This window comes from Pantherophis guttatus, chromosome 4 (genome assembly GCF_059756535.1).
Source record: "Pantherophis guttatus breed Tessera chromosome 4, ASM5975653v1, whole genome shotgun sequence".
Lineage (NCBI taxonomy): Eukaryota > Metazoa > Chordata > Lepidosauria > Squamata > Colubridae > Pantherophis > Pantherophis guttatus.
In genome coordinates, this window is record NC_142066.1 from 23,883,284 (window position 1) to 23,903,901 (window position 20,618).

A 20,618-nucleotide genomic window follows, 5' to 3' on the forward strand; every position below is an offset into this window, starting at 1 on the left:
AAAATCAACAAACAGCATTCGCACATGAGTATTCTTCTCCTCCAGGTGCACCAAGCTAACATGAAGCACACCCAAAAGTGCTTCATCAATAGAGTGGTTTTTCGAATAGAATAGAATAGAATAGAATAGAATAGAATAGAATAGAAATTTTATTGGCCAAGTGTGATTGGACACACAAGAAATTTGTCTTTGGTGCATAGGCTCTCAGTGTATATAAAAGAAAAGATATGTTCATCAAGAATCATAAGATACAACACTTAATGATAGTCATAGGGTACAAATAAGCAATCAGGAAAACATATAAATATAAATCGTAAAGATACAAGCAACAGAGTTGCAGTCATACAGTCATAAGTGAAGGAGATGGTTGGTGGGAAGGCAAGCTAGAATGAGTCAAATGAGGGGGAAGGCATGAAACCATATAGTCCTTTACCAATCTCTCAAAACATTTCATCATAATAGAAGTGAGTGCAACTGGACGGTAATCATTAAGGCATGTGATTATAGTTTTTTGGGGGGCACTGGTACAATGACAGCATTCTTAAAACATGTCAGCAAAGTGAGCAAAGAAGAGATATGCATTTAACTGAATTAGGAGATTGTGAGGTGAGAAGGGAGAATTTATTTGGCTACTAATCCATCTCTTGTTCTTTTAATCAGCATTGCTTTCCTTCGGTTGAGAAAGCCAGACTCGGTTCCCAAAATCTGTTATGATCCCAAGATCATTTCTTTCTTCCCTGATGAGGAGCTGCCAAGAGATGGGTTTCGGTCATATAATTTCTTCAACTGGAAAAATACTTGATAATAGCTTTGGGAAAGAGAATTCCCTACCTAATGATTATCAGAATTAATGAATTAAACTTGGTTTTTGGGCGAGCACAGAACCTAGGGAGACTTAGCAGTTTAAGTTTACCATGAGCAACAGCTTCATAATTAAGTGGCCTTATGAATCACTCAGATGATAATGATTGTAATCTACAACTTTAGTTGTGCATAAAACCAGTAGAGGTTCTTTCATTGTTTCAGTCAAAGTGTTGTGATGAAGATGTGGTTGCATTGCTCTGATTGGAGCCAAATTGATTTGGCATTCAAAGAGACTCACACATTTTCCCATGGGTTTCTGTTCTCTCTCCTTCTCCTCCAGGCTTCTTTCAACAAGACCTTTAACTCCATGGGTCGTAACAAACGACATTTGCAGCTTAATCTCCCTGCCCTCTCCAATGATATCGTCATTGGAGAATTTGTGTCAACTTTATATCCCAAATGGTCTTTTCTCCACTTTATGGAACATCCAGCAGGATCTTTGGAAGGATGGCAAGTACTCCTTTGAAAGAAACTGTGATATGCCTTTCAAGGTTTTTTTTTTTTTTAATTGATTGTATTCAGGACATTCTGATTAATATTTTTCCATTTTAGATGAGAATTAAAACTGGTTTAGGCATATTTTTTATTTATATATCTGTCTTGGTTAATGATATTTCAGGTGCTGAAATATACAGTAGCTGTTAAATGTTGCCTTGTAGACATGGTTTTTCATGTTGCTGTTGTTATACATCAATTAACCTGTTCATGAGAAGATTTGATTTTAATGACACTGTTACCCTATTTTTTTATTTAACATTCAAAATGAAAGCGAAAACATATCAAAACTATTTAGCATGAATATTTTAATAAAGGTTTAAATACATATCTATGATTCTCATACTACATAATGCCACTGTTAGGAATTTGTCACTTTTTCCTGATTTGCAAACATTTCTATATACCAAGACTTTTATTTTATAAAGATTGTGGTAGCTTGAGTTTTCTACTTCTTATGCAATAAGTCTCCTTAGTAGAAAGACGGAGCATATTTAAATATATGAATATGATAAAATGTTACATCATATATTTAAATATATGAATGTGATAAAATGTGAATTGTTGTTAACAGTTGGCAAAATCCATCAGTTTCTGCCCTTCTTTTGCATTGCTGCCCTACATACACAAAACAATGCTTGTAATTGCATTAAACTTCTCAAAATATGATCACAGTTCCCACATGATCCTCCAATGAGATTCAAGCACTGCACTTCAGCCCAGATACATCATTTTAGATGTATCTAAATCCAGTTATTGTCACATTCGAAGATTATAGAACTAAATGAAACTCTTCTTGCAGGCCATTGCCTAAAAACTTACAGCATGTCCTAGCCTTCAGTTTTGCCATTCAGGAGATCAACAGGAATAAGAACTTGTTACCCAACATCACCTTGGTCTCCAAGATATATGAGAATGGTTTTCAGGCAATAAAAGCCTCTGAGAACCTTTTCATTCTTCTCTTTGTGGAAGACCGCTGTCAGCTCAATTACAGGAAGGGAAAGGAGCAAAACATTATGGCTGTCATCGGTGATCTCCCTTCCCAGAACACCATCCAGATGGCCAACACCTTAAATGCCTACAAGATTCTACAGGCAGGTATCTGGTTTCACATTATGCACAAGAAAAGAAAGGATGGCAATTAAAAGTGAAGACAACCCCTCAAAAACAGCTGCAATATTGGGGAACTCATTTTAGAGTTTTTATTTACTTATTTTGTCAGAGAAATGCAATGCATCAATTACTATTACATGTGTAGTAATTCTTAATAAGCACAAACATATTTAGTTTGTAGAAACTGTATAGCTATCACTGTTTCAGACTTCTCCTCCTCCTCCTCCTCCTCCTCCTCCTCCTTCTTTTTGTCTTTCTCTTTATCAGTTTGGGTTCTTGTTCTTACTCTTCTGGTGGCCTCAAGCATTGTTAATTGATATTGTAGTAGTGTATCTGATGTTGTCTCTCCATCTTCTGGGTATTCTATGTTCACAAGAATTTTAAATATGCTTATCCTAATTATCTTACCCTCATAATATAAAATGGAAGATGAATACTGTCAGATCCTTAATGAAAAAGCCTCCTCTCTTATTACTCATTCCTATCTGCTCTCTAAAAGGCATATGGTGGCTCAGTGGCTGCTGACCTTGTCAATCTAAGTTCAGTGGTTCGAATCCCTAGTGCTGCATAATGGGCTGAGCTCCTGTTACTTGTCCCAGCTTTTGCCAATCTAGCAGTTCGAAAGCAGGTAAAAATGTACATAGAAAAATAGGGACCACCTTTGGTGGGAAGGTAACAGGGTTCCATGAACGTTTGGCATTTAGTCATGCCGGCCATATGAACATGGAGACATCTTCAGACAGCACTGACTCTTTGGCTTTGAAATGGAAATGAGCACCACCCCCTAGAGTCAGGAACGACTAGCACATATGTGCGAGTAGAACCTTTATCTTTCTCTGCTCTCTATTTCTACTTAGCACAATCAAAGATTGAGGTGACTTTGTCTAAAAAGGGATGAATGGAATTCTAATGGTGGTTTGGTTGCAAAAGCTCTCAGGAAAGACTTGTTGATCTCCAGATTTAGTATTTATCTCACCCATCAATATTTTTTTATGGAAAAACAGGTCCAAAAGAAATACTTCCATTTTTTTTATGTGTCTAAAGAAGCAGTATTTCATCTAAAAGTACATCATTATTATTCCCACTCTGCAGCTCAGTTATGGCACTTTTGACCTGGCATTGAGTGATAAACAGCAGTTTCCTTCTTTCTTCTGGATGATTCCAAATGAAAAGATCCAGTATGCTGGGATTATTCAGCTCTTGAAATATTTTGGATGGAATTGGATTGACCTGCTCATTCCAGAAGACACCACTGGAGAGAGATTTCTCAGAATTCTGAGACCAAAATTCATCCAGAGTGATATTTGCATTTCTTTAATTCAACTTATTCCAAGATTGACAAATTATGACTCCAGTAACTTACGGAAAATTAATCTAGGTAAAATAGGACGTGTCCTCTGGTATAGTAAAACCAATGTATTACTAGTTTATGGGGACATGCAATCTATAGAAGGCTTACGAGTAATTCTTGAATGGTATGAAATTAGTCAAAGGCTCCCAATTGAGAGGGTTTGGGTCATAAGTGCTCTCTGGGATGTCACTTCTGTCTTTGAACCTCAGAAATTTACAGCATTGTCTTTCAATGGAAGCTTGTCTTTTGCCCTACACACAAATAGGGTCCCAGGCTTTCAAGAGTTCCTTGAGAAGCTAAATCCATATCACTCTAAAGTGCATTTCCTACCTCAATTCTGGAGTGCAGCATTTATCTGTTCACTTCCAATGTACAATATATATGCAGCAGGCAAAGGAAGCTGCACTGGGAAAGAGGATCTGGGGAGTCTCCCTGGAACTGTCTTTGAAATGGAGATGTCTGGCCAGAGCTACAGTATTTACAATGCTGTCTATGCTGTAGCACATGGTCTCCATGCTATGTATTCATCCAGAGCCAGGCAGAAGACAACAGGCAATGGAGAGAAGTGGAATTTGCTGAAAGTCCAACCTTGGCAGGTTAGTTATGGTTCCTTCTAATGTAGTGGGAATGTAGTCATAATAACATATTGATTTCAATTTTTACAAAATTCAAAATTCATTAACAGTATATTTTACAACAGTCTGCATTCAACTGAAAGTGTCTGAACAAAACATCTTTTCATTTAGATAATGTAGGAGATTACAAGGTTGAGCCCGAGGGTAGGGTCAAATGCATCATCGGTTTGGTGTCTCTACACCCCCATAAAAGACCTAATTCCAGCCCCCCTTTAAGTCCGTTGGCTCTTCTCTGGTGCCAATTCACCTTGACCATTGATAGTTCAGAATGTTGTAATAGGTAGCATGAAATAAACTTGTAGTACTTTTGAACTCTGTTCTGATTCCATGAAACAAGGAATATTACCATATTCTTTATTTAGCTGCTCCTCTAAAGTGTATGTATGTATGTATGTATGTATGTATGTATGTATGTATGTGTGTGTGTGTGTGTGTATGTGTAGAGATAGATAGATAGATAGATAGATAGATAGATAGATAGATAGATAAATAGATTTAAAATATATGTTTAAAAATTACTGTTTAATAACAGCATAGTTGGAAGGGACCTTGGAGGTCTTCTAGTCCAACCCCCTGCTCAGGCAGGAAACCCTATACCAGTGATGATTAACCTTTTTGGTGCCGAGTGCCCAAAGCATGCACGCGCGAATGCATTCACATGAGGGCTTCCCCTGTACCCCATTTTGGGCCTGAACTCTGCCCTCCCACATGCGCCCCACCCCTGCACATGCACGGCAGAGACCAAAAGACCAGGTGGCCGGCTGGAGGCACACATGCATACGCGATGGAGCTGGGCTGGGGCGACCACTGGCGTGCTGCAGAGAGGGCTTTGCATGCCATAAGTTCACCATCAAATCACAACTAGTCCTTCTTTTCATTAAACTAGACATACCTAATTCGAGCAACCTTTTTTTACACATCTTAGTCTCCAATCCCCTAATCATCTTGGTTGCTCTGCACTCTTTCTAGAATTGCAACATCCTTTTTTACAATGTGGTGACCAAAACTGGATGCAGTATTCGAAATGTGCTCTGCAGGATGAAGGCATCTTCCCATATTTCAAACCAATATGGTCTGAGCTTTCTTTTGCCAATTAGACCCACAATATTTGGTGATGTCATTGATCCATCTTCTTTTTGGTCTCTTTTGTAGACACCTTTTATCAACAGTGAAAACTGATTAGAGTTGATAAAACACTTTTTTATCAACTGGGATCCATTCTATGACTGCCTTGGTCCACCTGCCAAGTCCTTGTCAAGTGGTATTAACACTTCAAATGATCTTGATTCTATCCTCTGTTAATGCAGCCTAGGATTGAGTTGGCTTTTTTGGCAGCTGCAGCACACTGCTGACTCATATTGTCCATCAGACTCCAAGATCTCTGTCACAGTTACTACTATTTTCTTACCAAAATATGGAACCTTACTTTTTTCACCATTGAATTTTCTTTTGTTAGATAGTGCCCGATAGGTCACATCTGACAACATCCTTCTGTATTTTAAGCCTATCTTCTGGAGTTTTGGCTACTTCTGCCAATTTTGTGTCATATGCAAATTTTATGGCTTATCTATCCCCTCATCCAAATCATTGATGAAGAGGTTGAAGAGTACTGGGCCTAAAACAGAGCCTTGGGGTACCTCACTGCATATTTCCATCCATGTAGATGCAGTTCCATTGAGGACTACATGTTGAGTGCGGTTGGTCAGCCAATTATGAATCCATCTGGTGGTGATGCTGTCTAACCCACATTTTTCTACTTTAGCAAGTAGTAGGTTATGGTCTACCTTATCAAATGCCTAACTGAAGTCCAAGTAAATTATATCCACAGCATTTTTCTCATTCACTAAAATTTGTCTGGCATGATCTGTTTTTGACAAACTGATGTTGGCTCTTGGCTACAACTTTGCCTGCCTAAGGTGTTCACAGATTCATTATTTGATTTTCTTTCCAGAATCTTCCCAGGTATTAATGTCAGGTTGATAAGTCTGTAGTTTCCGGGATCCATTTTTCCCCTTTTTTGAAGATGGGAACTACGTCACCTCTTTTCCAGTCCTCTGATAGTTCCCCAGTGCTCCAGGATTTTTGAAAGATATAGTTTGTTTGTTTATTTATTTATTTATTTATTTATTTATTTATTTATTTATTTATTTATTTATTTTGCCGAGTACATATTAGATAATATAAATAAGTATAAGCATGAATTGAATACATAAAATGAATACAATTAAAGGAAACATTAGGACAGGGACGGTAGGCTCTTATGATCACATCTGCCGGTTCCTTCAGAAGCTTGGAGTGTAATCCATCTGGTCCTGTTGATTTGAACTCGCGTAGGGTAGACAGGTGCTCTCTTACCTTTTTCTTATCTATTTCTTATCTATTTTAAGTTGTATTCCTGCATTTCCCATGCAGCTGCAAAAAATTAATTAAGCAGTTCTTCTTTCTTTCTGTTGTTCATTACTTTCTTGCCATTTTCTCCCATTAATGGACAATAATTTCCTTGACATTTTTCTTGTTTTTTTACATGTTGAAAGAAGCTTGTTGTTGTTGTTGTTGTTGTTGTTGTTGTTGTTTACTTTTCTCACAAGACTTAGTTCATTTTGAGCTTTAGCTTTCCTGACTTCATTTTTGCAGTCTCAAGATATTTGTTGATATTCTGCTTTGGTTAGGTGCCTCTCTTTCCAGTTTTTATATTTGTCCCTTTTGTCTTTAAAATTTATAATTTTTAGTTGTCTATAGGCTTGGTGGTAACCTCTGAAAGTATGTATTTCTTGTTGCAATTTTGATTTTTTTTTTCACAGATATTATATTAGGTATATGGAGATATTTTTTCCCAGAGGTCTTCTGCTTCCTTTCCAAGTTTCAATCCAGTAAATGACTATCTTTTATGCAGCATTTTGTGGTTGAATAGCAGAAGAAAAATTCACTAAAGTAGAGAGAAGGAAAAATTGTGCAAAATAATAATAATAATCAATGAAATTGGTGGCAGGGGTAAGATAATTAATTGTTCTAACTGTTCTAACTTCTAGAAATTGTGGATGCTCCAACACTGGAAGTTCTTAAGAAGAGATTGGACAACCATTTGTCTGAAATGGTATAGGGCCGTGATGACGAACCTATGGCATGCATGTCACAGGTGGCACACATAGCCATATCAGTGGGCATGCCAGCTCAGCTCTGGCATGCATGCGCGTGCAGGCCAGCAAATTTTCCGGCCTTCTGGGCCCACCAGAAGTAGGGAAACAGGCTGTTTCCTGCCTCCGGAGGGCCTGGCCCGTTTTCCTTTCTTACCTGGCTCCAGATCCTCTCTATTTATCTGGGAAGGGTGAAAAACAGCCTTTCTCACTCCCTCGGAGGCCTCTCTAGGAGTCTCTGGAGACTGGGTACAGCAAAAAAGGTCACTTCCTGTCCCACCAGGAGTTGGGAAATGGGCCCTTTCAGGCCTCTGGAGGGCCTCCGAGGGAGTGAGAAAGGCTGTTTTCGCCCTCCCCAGATGCACAGAGATGATCTGGAGCCAGGTAAGAAAGAAAAATGGGCCTACCAGGCCATCGCGTGCCAGAAGCGGGGGGAGGGGGATTGCGCACGCATGCGCAGGGGGGTCGCATAGAATTATGGTGTGGGTACGCACACATGCAAACCTCCCCCACCCACCCCCTCCTGGCATGCGATGGCAAAAAGGTTAGCCATCACTGGTATAGGGTTTCCCACTTGAGCAGGGGTTGGACTAGAAGACCTCCAAGATCTCTTCCAACTCTGTTATTCTATTATTCTGTTATATTTCTTAGCAAAAATTTTATCCATCATGAAGTGCAACATGTGCAATATATCTGACCAAAAAACTCTATTTTAATTAAAGTCAATTTCTTTAGTGTTAGTGGCCTAACACTTTTTAAATGTTTTTAATTGTTTTGTTTATCGTTTTTAATTAATGGGGCCAAATTCATATATGTCTTTTTAATTGTATTTTAATATTTGTACTTGATGTTTTTACTTGGCTATTCACCGCCCTGAGTCCTCAGGGAGAAGGGCAGTATACAAATTCAAAATAAAATAAAATAAAATAAAATAAAATAAAATAAAATAAAATAAAATAAAATAAAATAAAATAAAATAAAATAAAATAAAATAAAATAATAAAATAAAATAAAATAAAATAAAATAAAATAAAATAAAATAAAATAAAATAAAATAAAATAAAATAAAATAAAATAAAATAAAATAAAATAATAAAATAAAATAAAATAAAATAATAAAATAAATAAATTGAAATGAAATGAAATGAAATAAAATAAAATAAATTCAGTTTATTACAGTCATAGACAAGACACCAGAAACAATAAAAACACTCAGTAAATATGCAATTAAAAATTCTAAAAATCGATGATAAAATCCAGCCTGTCGATTATATATGGTCTAAAACTACAATTCATAAACTTGTAGCCCATAGTCATTTTAATATTTAAAAAGAAAGAAAGAAGCAGTGCAACAGGTTTGCCATATTTGTTGTGTAAAATAGCTATGGTGGATTAGAAATGTGTTTCTGATGAATCCCCAATGCTGGTGTGCAGAATTTAGCCACCTGCGCAGAAGTAATGGACTTAAGCAGCCACTGGAGATAAGGAGTGTCGGAGTGGCCAGGATACCCAGTAAATGTTGGAAGAATATGTTTCTTTGAATCTCTCTGTAAAGGCACATCGAAAGAATAATACTTAAACATAAAATATAGTCCTGCAAAATAGAATTATGCCTTTGGAATATTAAAAAAAATACTATTAACGCTAAAGTTTGGCTGCTAGTTAAAAATGACTTGAGTACCATTTGGTAAATCCCAGCATGGAATTGTACATTCTATTACCTACTATTGGTATCAATACCTCACTTATCTCTCTTATCTTTCAGCTTCGTTTATTTCTGAAAAACCTCCATTTCAACAATAGTGCAGGGGAAGAAATAGTTTTCAATGAGAATGGAAACCTGGCAGCAGCATACGATATCATCAACTTGATTACTTTCCCCAATCGATCCTTTCAGAAGGTCCAAGTTGGAGGTGTTGAACCTCAGAGTTCTCAAAAGGAAGGCCTCACCATAAATGCAACTACCATTGGATGGAATCCCAAATTTAAGCAGGCGAGTTAAACAAACCAACAAAAACATGAGGATATTTTCTCAATTTCTGGGATGTTAAATCAGTAACCTTAGAGTGGTTCCAAGGTCATTTGGTATCTTCTTAATGATGTTAGAACACTTTTGTATCCTGGAAAAATGAAGAAGTTCTCAATTCTACATTACACTTTCAGAATGTGGGAAAAGAGCTCACTGGGATTATAATTTATTTATATATTTTTGTATAAAAGAACAGATATAAGTATAAGATTATGAATATAGGAAATGGGTACAAATAAAAGGGGACAGTAGGACAGTGATGGTAGGAATGTAGGTGCACTTATGCATGCCCCTTACAGACCTCATAGGAATGGGGTGAGGTCAACAGTAGACAGTCTAAGGTTAAAGTTATGGGCGTTTGGGGATGAAACCACAGAGTCAGGTAGTGCATTCCAGGCATTGACCACTCTGTTGCTGAAGTCGTATTTTCTGCAATCCAGTTTGGAGCGGTTTACCTTTAGTGAGGTGGAAGATTCATCTTTTGAAAGGTAATACTGAAGGGAGGATTAACCTTTCTTCTTTGAAAAAAATATTAAAAATTACAGTTACAATAATACAAACAAGAAAAGGAAAGATTTTACATAGCTATACTGTAGATGATAGATAGATGAGATAGATAGATAGATAGATAGATAGATAGATAGATAGATAGATAGATAGATAGACAGACAGACAGACAGACAGACAGACAGACAGACAGACAGACAGACAGACAGACAGACAGGACTCTCCCACTAATGAGTTTATCTGACTTTTTTTTTTTCAATCAGTTGAGACAGAAAGCATAAAAAAGGTCATCACACCTATTTTCCACTTCAGGCTAATATAAACATCCCATTTCTCTGGAGTTTTGCAGGAAATGTTTTTCTTGCCAGTTCCCATAGCCAATTCAAAAATCTGGGGACAGCTTCTGGCCATATAGAGATTTAGTCATTTTTTTCCCTCTTCTTTTTCTCAGAGAACTGAATAGCTTTTCTGCAGGTACTAATGCTTGTGTATTTTGAAATACAGGCAAGTTTGGATTAGAGTGGCAACGTAACACAGGGATAATGGAAAAGGATAGCAAATACTAGACCAGAATATTTTTGCTGTCATCTCAGCAGTTTCAACACTATTTCCCATACATTACAAATTTATTTTGGATTTTCTTCTTACTATTCAAATTTAACAGCTCATTAAGATTATGAGAAACATACTGTTTTATCAACCCCTTTAGGACATCTCAAGTTCCTTTACACACTCTGCAGGGTTCATGAACTGATTTGTATTCAAATTTTCAATAGCAATTCAAAGATTTTTCAGATTTTAACTGCTCCTCTGACTGATTCTAGCAATCAGTCCTAGGAATTCCAAATTTTGCATTATTAGAAATTACAAGAAGCTGGTTTTCTTTAGGTAAATGTAAAGGTTCCCCACGCACAGATGTGCTAGTTGTTCCCAACTCTAGGGCACAGTACTCATCTCTGTTTCAAAGCCAAAGAGCCAGCACTGTCCAAAGACGTCTCTGTGGTCATGTGGCCGGCATGACTAAAAGCCAAAGGCGCACGGAATGCTGTTACCTTCCCACCAAAAGTGGTCTCTATTTTTCTACTTGCATTTTTTACCTTCTTTCAAACTGCTACATTGGCAGAAGCTGGGACAAGTAACGGGAGCTCACCCCATTACGCAGCACTAGGGATTCGAACTGCTGAACTTCTGATCTTTCCATCAACAAGCTCAGAGTCTTAGCCACTAAGCCACTGCGTCCCATGTTTTCTTTAGCTTTTATTTAAAGAGAATGACTGCTGACTGATTGATTCAAAGCTTGATTATAATCCATTTTAATTCCTTACTCTGGCCATTCCCATTAGACACCACCTTCTGCCACCTGTGTGGAAAGCTGCCATCCTGGGTACCGGAAATTGATTAAGGAGGGAAAACAGGTTTGCTGCTATGACTGTGTCAAGTGTTCAGAGGGAAGCATTTCCACCATGATTGGTAAGAAAACAATATGGATATTTCTTTAAAAATACATTATGCTATAACCAAGTTTGGGTTCTTGAATTTAGTTTTAAAGAAAAGCATAGATTGATTGGGATCTCTCACTAGCCTTGGTCTCTTTCTTCTTTTTTTAAGTAAAAACTTTTCCTTATTTAACTGTGTAATCTCTTGTTCAGGAAATGTAGTCTATTGAATAAAAAAATAAACTTTAAAAGGATTTTCTTAAAGCAAACATTTTAATAGCTTTATTCTCTCCAAAAACAGGCATAATCAGGATGAATAATTGCTAAAAACTTAATTTGATTCAGTGTGTAGAATTTTTAGATATTTTATTTATGGTTTTTAGATTCCAACCAATGTGAGAGGTGTCTGGAAAAACAATATCCAAATGAGAAACACCATCAATGTATTCCCAAAATTATCATCTACTTATCCTACAAAGAAGTCCTGGGAGAAGTCTTGACTGGCTTTGCTGTTTCTTTTGCTGTCATCACAGTTGTGGTGATGGGGACATTCATCTTCCACCAGAACACTCCCATCGTCAAAGCCAACAATTGGGATATCACCTGCACCCTGCTCGTCTCGCTCCTGCTGTGTTTTCTTTGCTCCTTTCTCTTCCTCGGGTGTCCAGGGACAGTCACATGTCTCCTCCGACAAGCAGTTTTTGGAGTTGTCTTCTCCATTGCGGTGTCTTGTGTGTTAGCCAAAACCATCACGGTGGTTCTGGCCTTCATGGCCACAAAGCCAGGGAACCGAATGAGGTTGTGGGTGGGGAAAAGGCTGTCCGTCTCAGTCATTGTTTTTTGCTCCCTTATTCAAACAAGCATCTGTGCTGTGTGGTTGACCATTTCTCCTCCTTTCCCAGACTTGGACATGCATTCCCAGGTGGATGAGATCTTAGTGCAATGCAATGAAGGCTCGGAGATTATGTTTTATGTTGTGCTGGGCTACATGTGGCTTCTGGCCCTCATCAGCTTCACGGTGGCCTTCTTTGCCCGGAAGTTGCCCGACACTTTCAATGAAGCCAAACTCATCACCTTCAGCATGCTGGTCTTCTGCAGTGTTTGGGTGTCCTTTGTGCCCACCTACTTGAGCACCAAGGGGAAATCCATGGTGGCTGTGGAAGTCTTCTCTATCTTGGCCTCAAGTGGTGGCTTATTAGGCTGCATTTTCCTGCCCAAGTGCTACATCATCATACTGAGACCAGAGCTGAATACAAGAGAGCAGCTAGTTAGGAAAAAGACTGATGTGATATCAAGGGCAGCATGAATGATACCTGAATTTATATGATTTGGATGAAAATGTTCTGCATTCTGAATTGTATTCAGAAATAATTGTCTTCTTAATTTTTTTAATTGCAATAGAATTTAGATTTGTTAAGTGTGAGAATTGCAATAGAATTTAGACTTGTTAAGTGGGTGAGAGTGACCAAGGTTCTCCAAACTGTCCTGACCAATGTAATTTTGTTGATTGTAAAGGAATGTTAAGTTAACCTTGATGAAGGAATCGACGTCCTGGGAAAGTAGAAAGTGAGGGGAAAAAACTCAGAGTAACTCCATCTTGATTCTGTTTAATTCAGAAAGGGTCAAAGAAGTTCAGGCAGGCTTTCAAGATAGCCTACAACAATGGTGTACCATTGGAATAAGACAAAAAATGAATATGATTGAATACAGACAACAGCCCATATAGGGGATTATACTGTGGATCGTAATGGCAGCAAAATGTCATTATATCTCTGCTCTCATTGTTTCTGGAGATAGCTATTCAAGTAACAGAAATCCTTCATGGCTTCAGACCAGGTTATTTGAAGAACCACCTTGTCCCAGGCACATCTACCTGACCCACCAGAGCACAGAGGAAGGGAGTGTTAAAGAACTCCTCTGCTAAGAAGGAACTGACATGTTCTGAGTAACGAACCCAATCAAATCAGGACTCTGAGGCTTCAGTCAGGCTCAAAAGACCTTTTATTGAGTATATCATATTGGCATGTAGAACAGTGAAGCTAGCTCTAAGTAATTCCCGGCTTTAGGGTTATTAAAAGGATAGAAACTTCCCACCCACCTTGGTTGTCCCAGGTCACGTTAGCCAATCAGTCCGGTGGCAGCTTTCCCCTCGGTCTCAGCACATGTTCGTTGCCTTGACCTTGGTTCTCATGCTGAGCCTGGTTGATGTTTTGTCTAGAGGTTAAGGCACCACCTTCTGACACCATCCCCTTCCCCCAAGAGTGGCAAATGAGAAACGAAACAAAAGAAAGTGCAGAGTCAGCCAAAGTCATTTCCAGAGTTGACAAGTACATCTGATAGGACACATAAGAAGAAGGATCTTCTCTATGGTGGCTTCCTCGCTTTGGAATATGATCCCCACAGAGAGTAAATTGCTCCTCATACTGACATTCATTTACAAGGTCCTGAACACCAGGTTTGCCAAGGGGCATGGGGAACCCAAAGTGAGATGGAGCCTATCAAGTGGTTTATCTGATTGATTATAATCACCAGGATGGTAGAGTCTATTGTTTTTATTGTTTATATATTGGGATATGGCGGGCAGCCATAAAAATGTACTACAAACATAGCTATCCAGATAATATCAGTGTCCTGACTGAAGGCCCATTCATGAGGAGGAACAGAATCAGATTACATCAGCTGAGGAGTTGCAGTTTGAGTTGCAGATTCAAATCCCGGCACTACTGGTTCACTATTGGGAACGTGCGGGTGCGCACACTTTCTTTGCAGGCACGCAGTGCTTCTGTGGCCCAACCGGTAGCAACCCACTCCTGTCCAAACCATAGCTACTGTTTGATGATCAGTTGATAACTGGCCAGGAGTCCTTTGTTGAGGTCCCTTATTTGCCAATTGAGTCATTCCTAGAATGGGAGGTCCCCTCAGGTAGTCACATACTCTAGTCATTTCATTTCTCCCCCCCAACTTTTTTTTAAATTAAGATTTATTATAAATCCATATAACACATGAAAATAAAGATGAGAACAAAGAGAAAAAAGGATTATAGGGAAAAAGAAAAGGGAAAAAAGCTGTGATCTAACTCTTGTTAGTACAGTACAATAGAATAACAAATGCATCACCACCAGATGGATTAGTAACTGGCTCAACAATCGCATTCAACATGTAGTCCTTAAATAAACTGCATCCGCGTGGAGGGAAATATGCAGTGGACTACTTCAGGGCTCTGCCTTAGGCCTAGTACTCTACAATATTTTCATATACAATTTTGATGGGGGAATAGAAGGGGAATTCATCAAATTTGCAGATGATACCAACCTGGTGGAAATAGACAATATTCTAGAATATGGGTCCTCAAACTAGAGCCTGCAGGCCACATGCGGCCCGCTAAAGCAATTAATCCGGCCCGTGGAGAGCCACGAGGTTGCCCCATCCACCCTTAAGCAGAGCTCAGGACGTGCCTTCAGGAGCCCTGCGGGCTGGAACCAAAAGCCTGCAGAATGCTTACAGAGGTGGAGGGGGGTGGGTGAAAGGAGGTCAAAAAACAGGCAAAAATGGTCAATTTTTTGCCAAAAAACAAGCCGCTTTTACCTGGTTTTAGTCTGCAGAATGCTTGTGGGGGAGGCAAAAAACAGACAAAAACAGCCCATTTTTTACCTTCCCTGCCTCCAAAAGATAGATAGAGATAGACACAGAGAGAGAGACAGTCAGAAAAAGAGAGAGAGAGAGGAAAAGAGAGAGAGAAACAGAGGGACAGAGGGACAGAAAGAGAGAGAGAGGGAGGGAGGGAGGAAGAGAAGGAAAGAGAGAGGGAAAGAGAAAGAAAGAGTAAAAGAGAGAGAGAGAGAAAGGGGGAGAGAGAGGGAGAGAGACAAAGAAAGAAAGACAGAGAGACAGACAAAGAGAGAGAGAGAGACAGAGAGATTTCTCAAGGTCCTTGGAGCTGAGAAGAATTACTGCAAAACTGAGTTTCCTGAAGTGGACCACTAGACTCCTAAATAACTGAAAAAATGACATAGTAAAAAGAAAAGGCAACCAAAAGAGCAACATACAAACAAAAGCAAATAAAACACCCCAGGAGCAAAACAAATTAAAGTTTAATTTGTGTGCATTGTTCAATGGATTGTTAAATTGGCCATGCCCACCTAGTCACATGACCTAGCCACACCCACCTAGCCACATTGTTGTGTCCTTATACGGGCATCCGCCGGTGGTTGGCTAATCCACCGGCGGGAAGTTTAAATGAATGTCATTGGCCGGCTAGCTTGCCAGAGCTGTATATAAGGAGGGCTCAGCAGCACAGCTGGCAGTTCCGTATGAGCTGAATAAAGTGCTGAACGGACCTCTGCTGAGTCACATCTTTTTTTCCATGCACCAATCTAACACTGGCAACAAAGGACACAAAAGAACCGACAGCATACCTCGTGGCACAATCGCCACCATTTACCAAGAGCTGAGTCACTTGAGCGAAGTCACTGCAACTGAACCACAGAACCATGTCTGGACCACAGATCTCACTGGCTCCGTTCGAGCCTAACCAGGAGAAATGGAAGTCCTTCATGGTCCGGTTCAGACAGTTCCTGGCGGGCAGTGGTTTCATCGACCTGGACCACAACCGAAAGCGAGCCCTGTTCCTGGCTCACTGAGGCTCCGGGGTCCTGGAAATGGCCATGGATCTCGTGACACCGAGGGATATTGAGCTGATGCCTTGGACTGAACCACAGGAAGTCCTGCAAGAGCATTACGTTCCAACCAGCACCCCGTTGGCCAACTGGTTTGATTTCCACCAGCGGAATCAACAAGACGGCGAATCGGTTAAGGACTTCGTATCTGCCCTCCGGACAATCGCAGCCAGCTGTGAGTTTGAGAATGTGGACATCCAACTGAGAGACCGGATCGTCTTCAGGATGAGGAAGGCTTCTGTCCAGAAGAAACTCCTCAGCCGTAAGAAGGTCTCACTGAGAGATGTGATTGAAGAAGCCACAGCTGCAGAATCGTCAGAGAGAGCAGCAGCCGCCATGAGGAGGTCTAAGGAGATCAACAAGATCGAAAAGATTCCCAACCTTCATCAGATGAGACCACCACAGAGTCAGAGTCAGAAGCTGAAATGGCCGTCCACAAGGTTCTCAGACCCCAACGGTGGGAAAACCCTCAAGATGGCGGACGAGAGGAACGCTGTGCCAGCTGCAACGGGGATCACGTGCATGCTAGATGTCGCTGGCGGGATGCGACATGCAGGCGCTGCAGGAGGAAGGGCCACATCACCGAGGCGTGCAGAGCAGCAGAACTGGTCATGGAGGCTCCCAGAACCCGCAACTGCGAGAACCAGAGGCCATCCAAACGGTCCCAATACCCCAGGCGCGAGGGAGAAGGCTACCCAAAGAGCAGAGGGGTCCATCAGACCACCATAGTGCATGCCACTGCTGAGGGATCCAACAAGTTCCACATGACCGTCCACGTGGAAGGGACACCATGTCCCATGGAGATCGACTCTGGATCGCCCTATTCTATTATAGACTGGGTTCAGCTCAAGAAACTCAAGCCGCAGATTGCCAAAAGCCACCTCAAGCCGCTGCAAGCGAAATTGGTGGATTTTGGAGGCCATCCAATCAGAATCCTGGGAAGGACCAAGCTCAGAGTCCATTACAAAGACTTCTCCGGGGACCTACCCATCGCAGTTGTCAAGGAGACCCAACCAACCCTTCTTGGAGTGGAGTGGTTCAAGCCTCTAGGGCTCACCATTGGCAGGATTAATCAGATTAGACAGAGCGAACTCGACAAGCTCCTAGGGGACTTCCAGGATGTCTTCAACAGGAGCCTAGGTAAATTTGTGGGGAAACCCATTTCATTTAATTTAGATCCAACAATTACTCCAATTCAGCTAAAGCCCCGCAGGGTTCCATTCGCCCTCCGGCCTAAAGTTGACGCCCAACTGGACAAATTAATTGCCCAGGGCATATTGCAGCCGACTGATCATGCTGCATGGGAGACCCCCATTGTGACCCCAATGAAGCATGAGGGATCTGTGCACATCTGCGCTGACTATAAATGCATCATTAATAGCAGAGCGTATACCCAATCCCAGTGGTGCAACATCTGTTGCATTCGCTAGGGAGTGGAACCATATTCGCAAAACTGGACCTGGCCCAGGCTTACCAGCAACTGCCAGTCAATGAAAAACTGTGGAGGCTCAGACTATTGTCACTCACCGGGGCACATTCAAATGCAAACGCCTCCAATTTGGAGTCAGCGCTGCCCCAGGCATTTTCCAGTCTAACACATATGACCACCTAGCCATTCCTACCCAACCAATCCAGGCCCCCAACAGTCTTAGGGACTGTGAATTGGCCCCCTGTTTAAGAAGCTGGAGGACCCCTGCTCTAGAAGGTAGGCTCAAAATAGAGAAGGATCTTGATACACTTGAACACTGGGTTCTACCATGCAAAATGAAATTCATTGGTGAGGAAAGTAAGATTTTAGACTTAGGCAAGTAAAACAAAACCCACAGATATAGAATAGGTGATGGTGAACCTTTTTGCCATCATGGGCTAAAAGCGGGGGGAGTGCGGGGGGTCGTGCATGGGTGTGCCCACACCCATAATTCTCTGTACAATGCTGCTCTGAAAGTGCATGAGACACTCCCCTGGGGTCCTTCTGCTTTTGGCACGGTGGGCCCGCTAGGCCCATTTTTTGCTCTTCCCAGGCTCAAGAGCCTTTCTAGGAGCCTGGGGGGGCAAAAATGGTTTCCCCCCCAGAGGCCCTCCAGAGGCTGAATATGAACCATCTGCCGACTTCTGGTAGGACCAGAAGACCCATTTTTTACTCTCACCAGGCTCCAGAGCCTTGGGAAAACCAAAATGGCCTTCCCCAAAACTCCCCAGAGGCTCTCCGGAGGCCAGAAACAGCCCATTTGCTGACTTCCAGTGGGAAGTCGGCAAATGGGCTGTTTCTGGCCTCCGGAGGGCCTCCGGGGGTTGGGGAAGGCCGTTTCCCCTCCCAGCTCCTAGAAAGGCTCTGGATCCTGGGGAGAGCAAAAAAACAGGCCTTCCCCATCCTTTTCAGTCCCTCTGGAGGTAGGAAGCAGCCTGTGCCATAGTTCCGATGGGTCCAGAAGCTGGCTGGCATGCACATGCATGCCCACCAATATGAGTACGCGTGCCACCTGTGGCACACGTGCCATAGGTTCGCCATCATGGGAATAGATGGTATTCTGGCTCAATAGTAGTAATTGTGAATGGGATCTGGGAGTCCTGGTTTACAAACATCTTTTGCCTCACCACATACAGATTTTTTAGAAGCCATTCAAATTACTCCTGCAGTTGTAGAAACATTTTCTGCCTTTCAGCTTTCTAGCATAAGATCGTGGCAGAGGAAGGCATCCCATAAGATCCTATAGGAATGTTCCAATATCTAAAGATATTGCCACAAAGAAGAGGGGATCAACCTATTCTCCAAGTCACCTGAAGGCAGGGCAAGAAACAATGGATGGAAACTAATCAAGGACAGAAGCAACTTAGAGAAATTTCCTGGAGGTTAGAACTGGAAGACCTCTAAAGTCCCTTCCAACTCTGTTATTCTGTCATTTTCTTTTATTTCTGTGATTCTGGTACTTTATGAATAAAAAATATAAATAATATTCTTTCAAGATACCTTGAGGACAGAGAAAATCCTCCTGAAATATGTACATACATACTACAAATGGTCTAAGACAGTTCCACTAATGAACTTGAGTCACATGTGATCAGGTTACATACCTTGAACCATGATAAGATGGACCTAGAGACACAGAAGGTGCCCCTTCATTGCTCCAGAATGTCCAGAGGGAGATCAGAGGGACCCTGTTCTTGAAAACTCACACAGGTTCCTACAGACCCAAAGGTGCTTTTTACAAAAGGCAATTGGATTTTCTTTTTCTTCGAAAACATTTTGCTTCCCATCCAAGAAACTTTTTGGATGAAAAGTAAAATGTTTGAAAAGAAAAAAAATAAAAATAACTCCAGGTGCTTTTTTAAAAAAAAAGAAAAGAAAGAAAAAAAACCACCTTTGGGACAACCATGATCTTGATGATTGAGAATCTCCATAAATATCCTCCTACACAGAGGTGGGCTTCACATACTGTAGCAACCGGTTCGCCCAGCACCGGAAATGTGAGCTCACATATGCGCCATCCATGCGATGTCAACCAATGCGGCAATTTATTTGGCATATGATGTCACAAAACACAGCAATTTGCTCATATGTGCTGTCCGCACAAACATGCGACATCACAAAAAATGGCAATTCGCATGCACACGCCATCTGCACATGCATGTGATGTCAAAAACACAGCAATATAGGAAAGGATTGCGGCTGGGCAGGTGGGCGGGGCTGGCCCACCCGCAAGTGGCCACTACCGGTTCTCATGAACCGGTCTGAACCGGTTGAATCCCACCTCTCCTCCTACAGACTTCCTTTTTTTCTATGTGACAGTTTCAGCAAATCAAGGGGCAGAACTGGTAAGTATTTTTCTGAATTAGGAGGTTGTGAGATGAGAAGGGAAAACTTATCTGACTACTAATCTATTTCCTCCTCTTTTAACCAGCATGCAAAACTCAGTTTCCAAGATCTCAAGATCATTTCTATCTTGCCTGATGAGGAGCTGCCAAGAGATGAGTTTGGACTGTACAATTTCTTCATTTGGAAGAAGAGCTGAATAGCTTAGCGAAAGGGATTCATCCACCTTGTAATTATCTAAATTAATTAATTAAACTTGTTTTTTAGGGGGAGGCATAGAACCTAGGGAGACTTAATAGTTTAAAATTAACAACTCCATGAGGCTCCATAGGTTCAGTATGAATCACTCAGATGATAATAATTGTAATCTACAGTTTTAGTTGTGCATAAAACCAATAGAGGTTCTTTCATTGTTCCAGGCAAAGTGTTGTGATGATGAAGATTTGGCTGCACTGCTGTGATTGGAGCCAAATTGCTTCGGCATTCAAAGAGACTCACATACTTTGCCATTGGCTTTTATTCTCTCTCCTTGTCCTCCAAGCTTCTTTTAGCAAGACCTTCAACTCC

At 40.9% G+C, this 20,618-nt stretch overlaps 1 protein-coding gene across 1 annotated transcript; it reads left to right on the forward strand.

Annotated features, from left to right (window-relative positions):
- The first annotated feature begins 529 nt into the window (after positions 1-529).
- LOC148113898 (vomeronasal type-2 receptor 26-like) lies at positions 530-13,927 on the forward strand. Its single transcript, XM_087893519.1, has 7 exons — positions 530-559; positions 1,145-1,314; positions 2,162-2,453; positions 3,565-4,419; positions 9,358-9,585; positions 11,472-11,598; positions 11,948-13,927. The coding sequence occupies exons 1-7, from the start codon at positions 530-532 to the stop codon at positions 12,868-12,870; spliced, it is 2,625 nt and encodes an 874-aa protein (XP_087749645.1). The 3' UTR covers positions 12,871-13,927.
- The last annotated feature ends 6,691 nt before the right edge of the window (positions 13,928-20,618 follow it).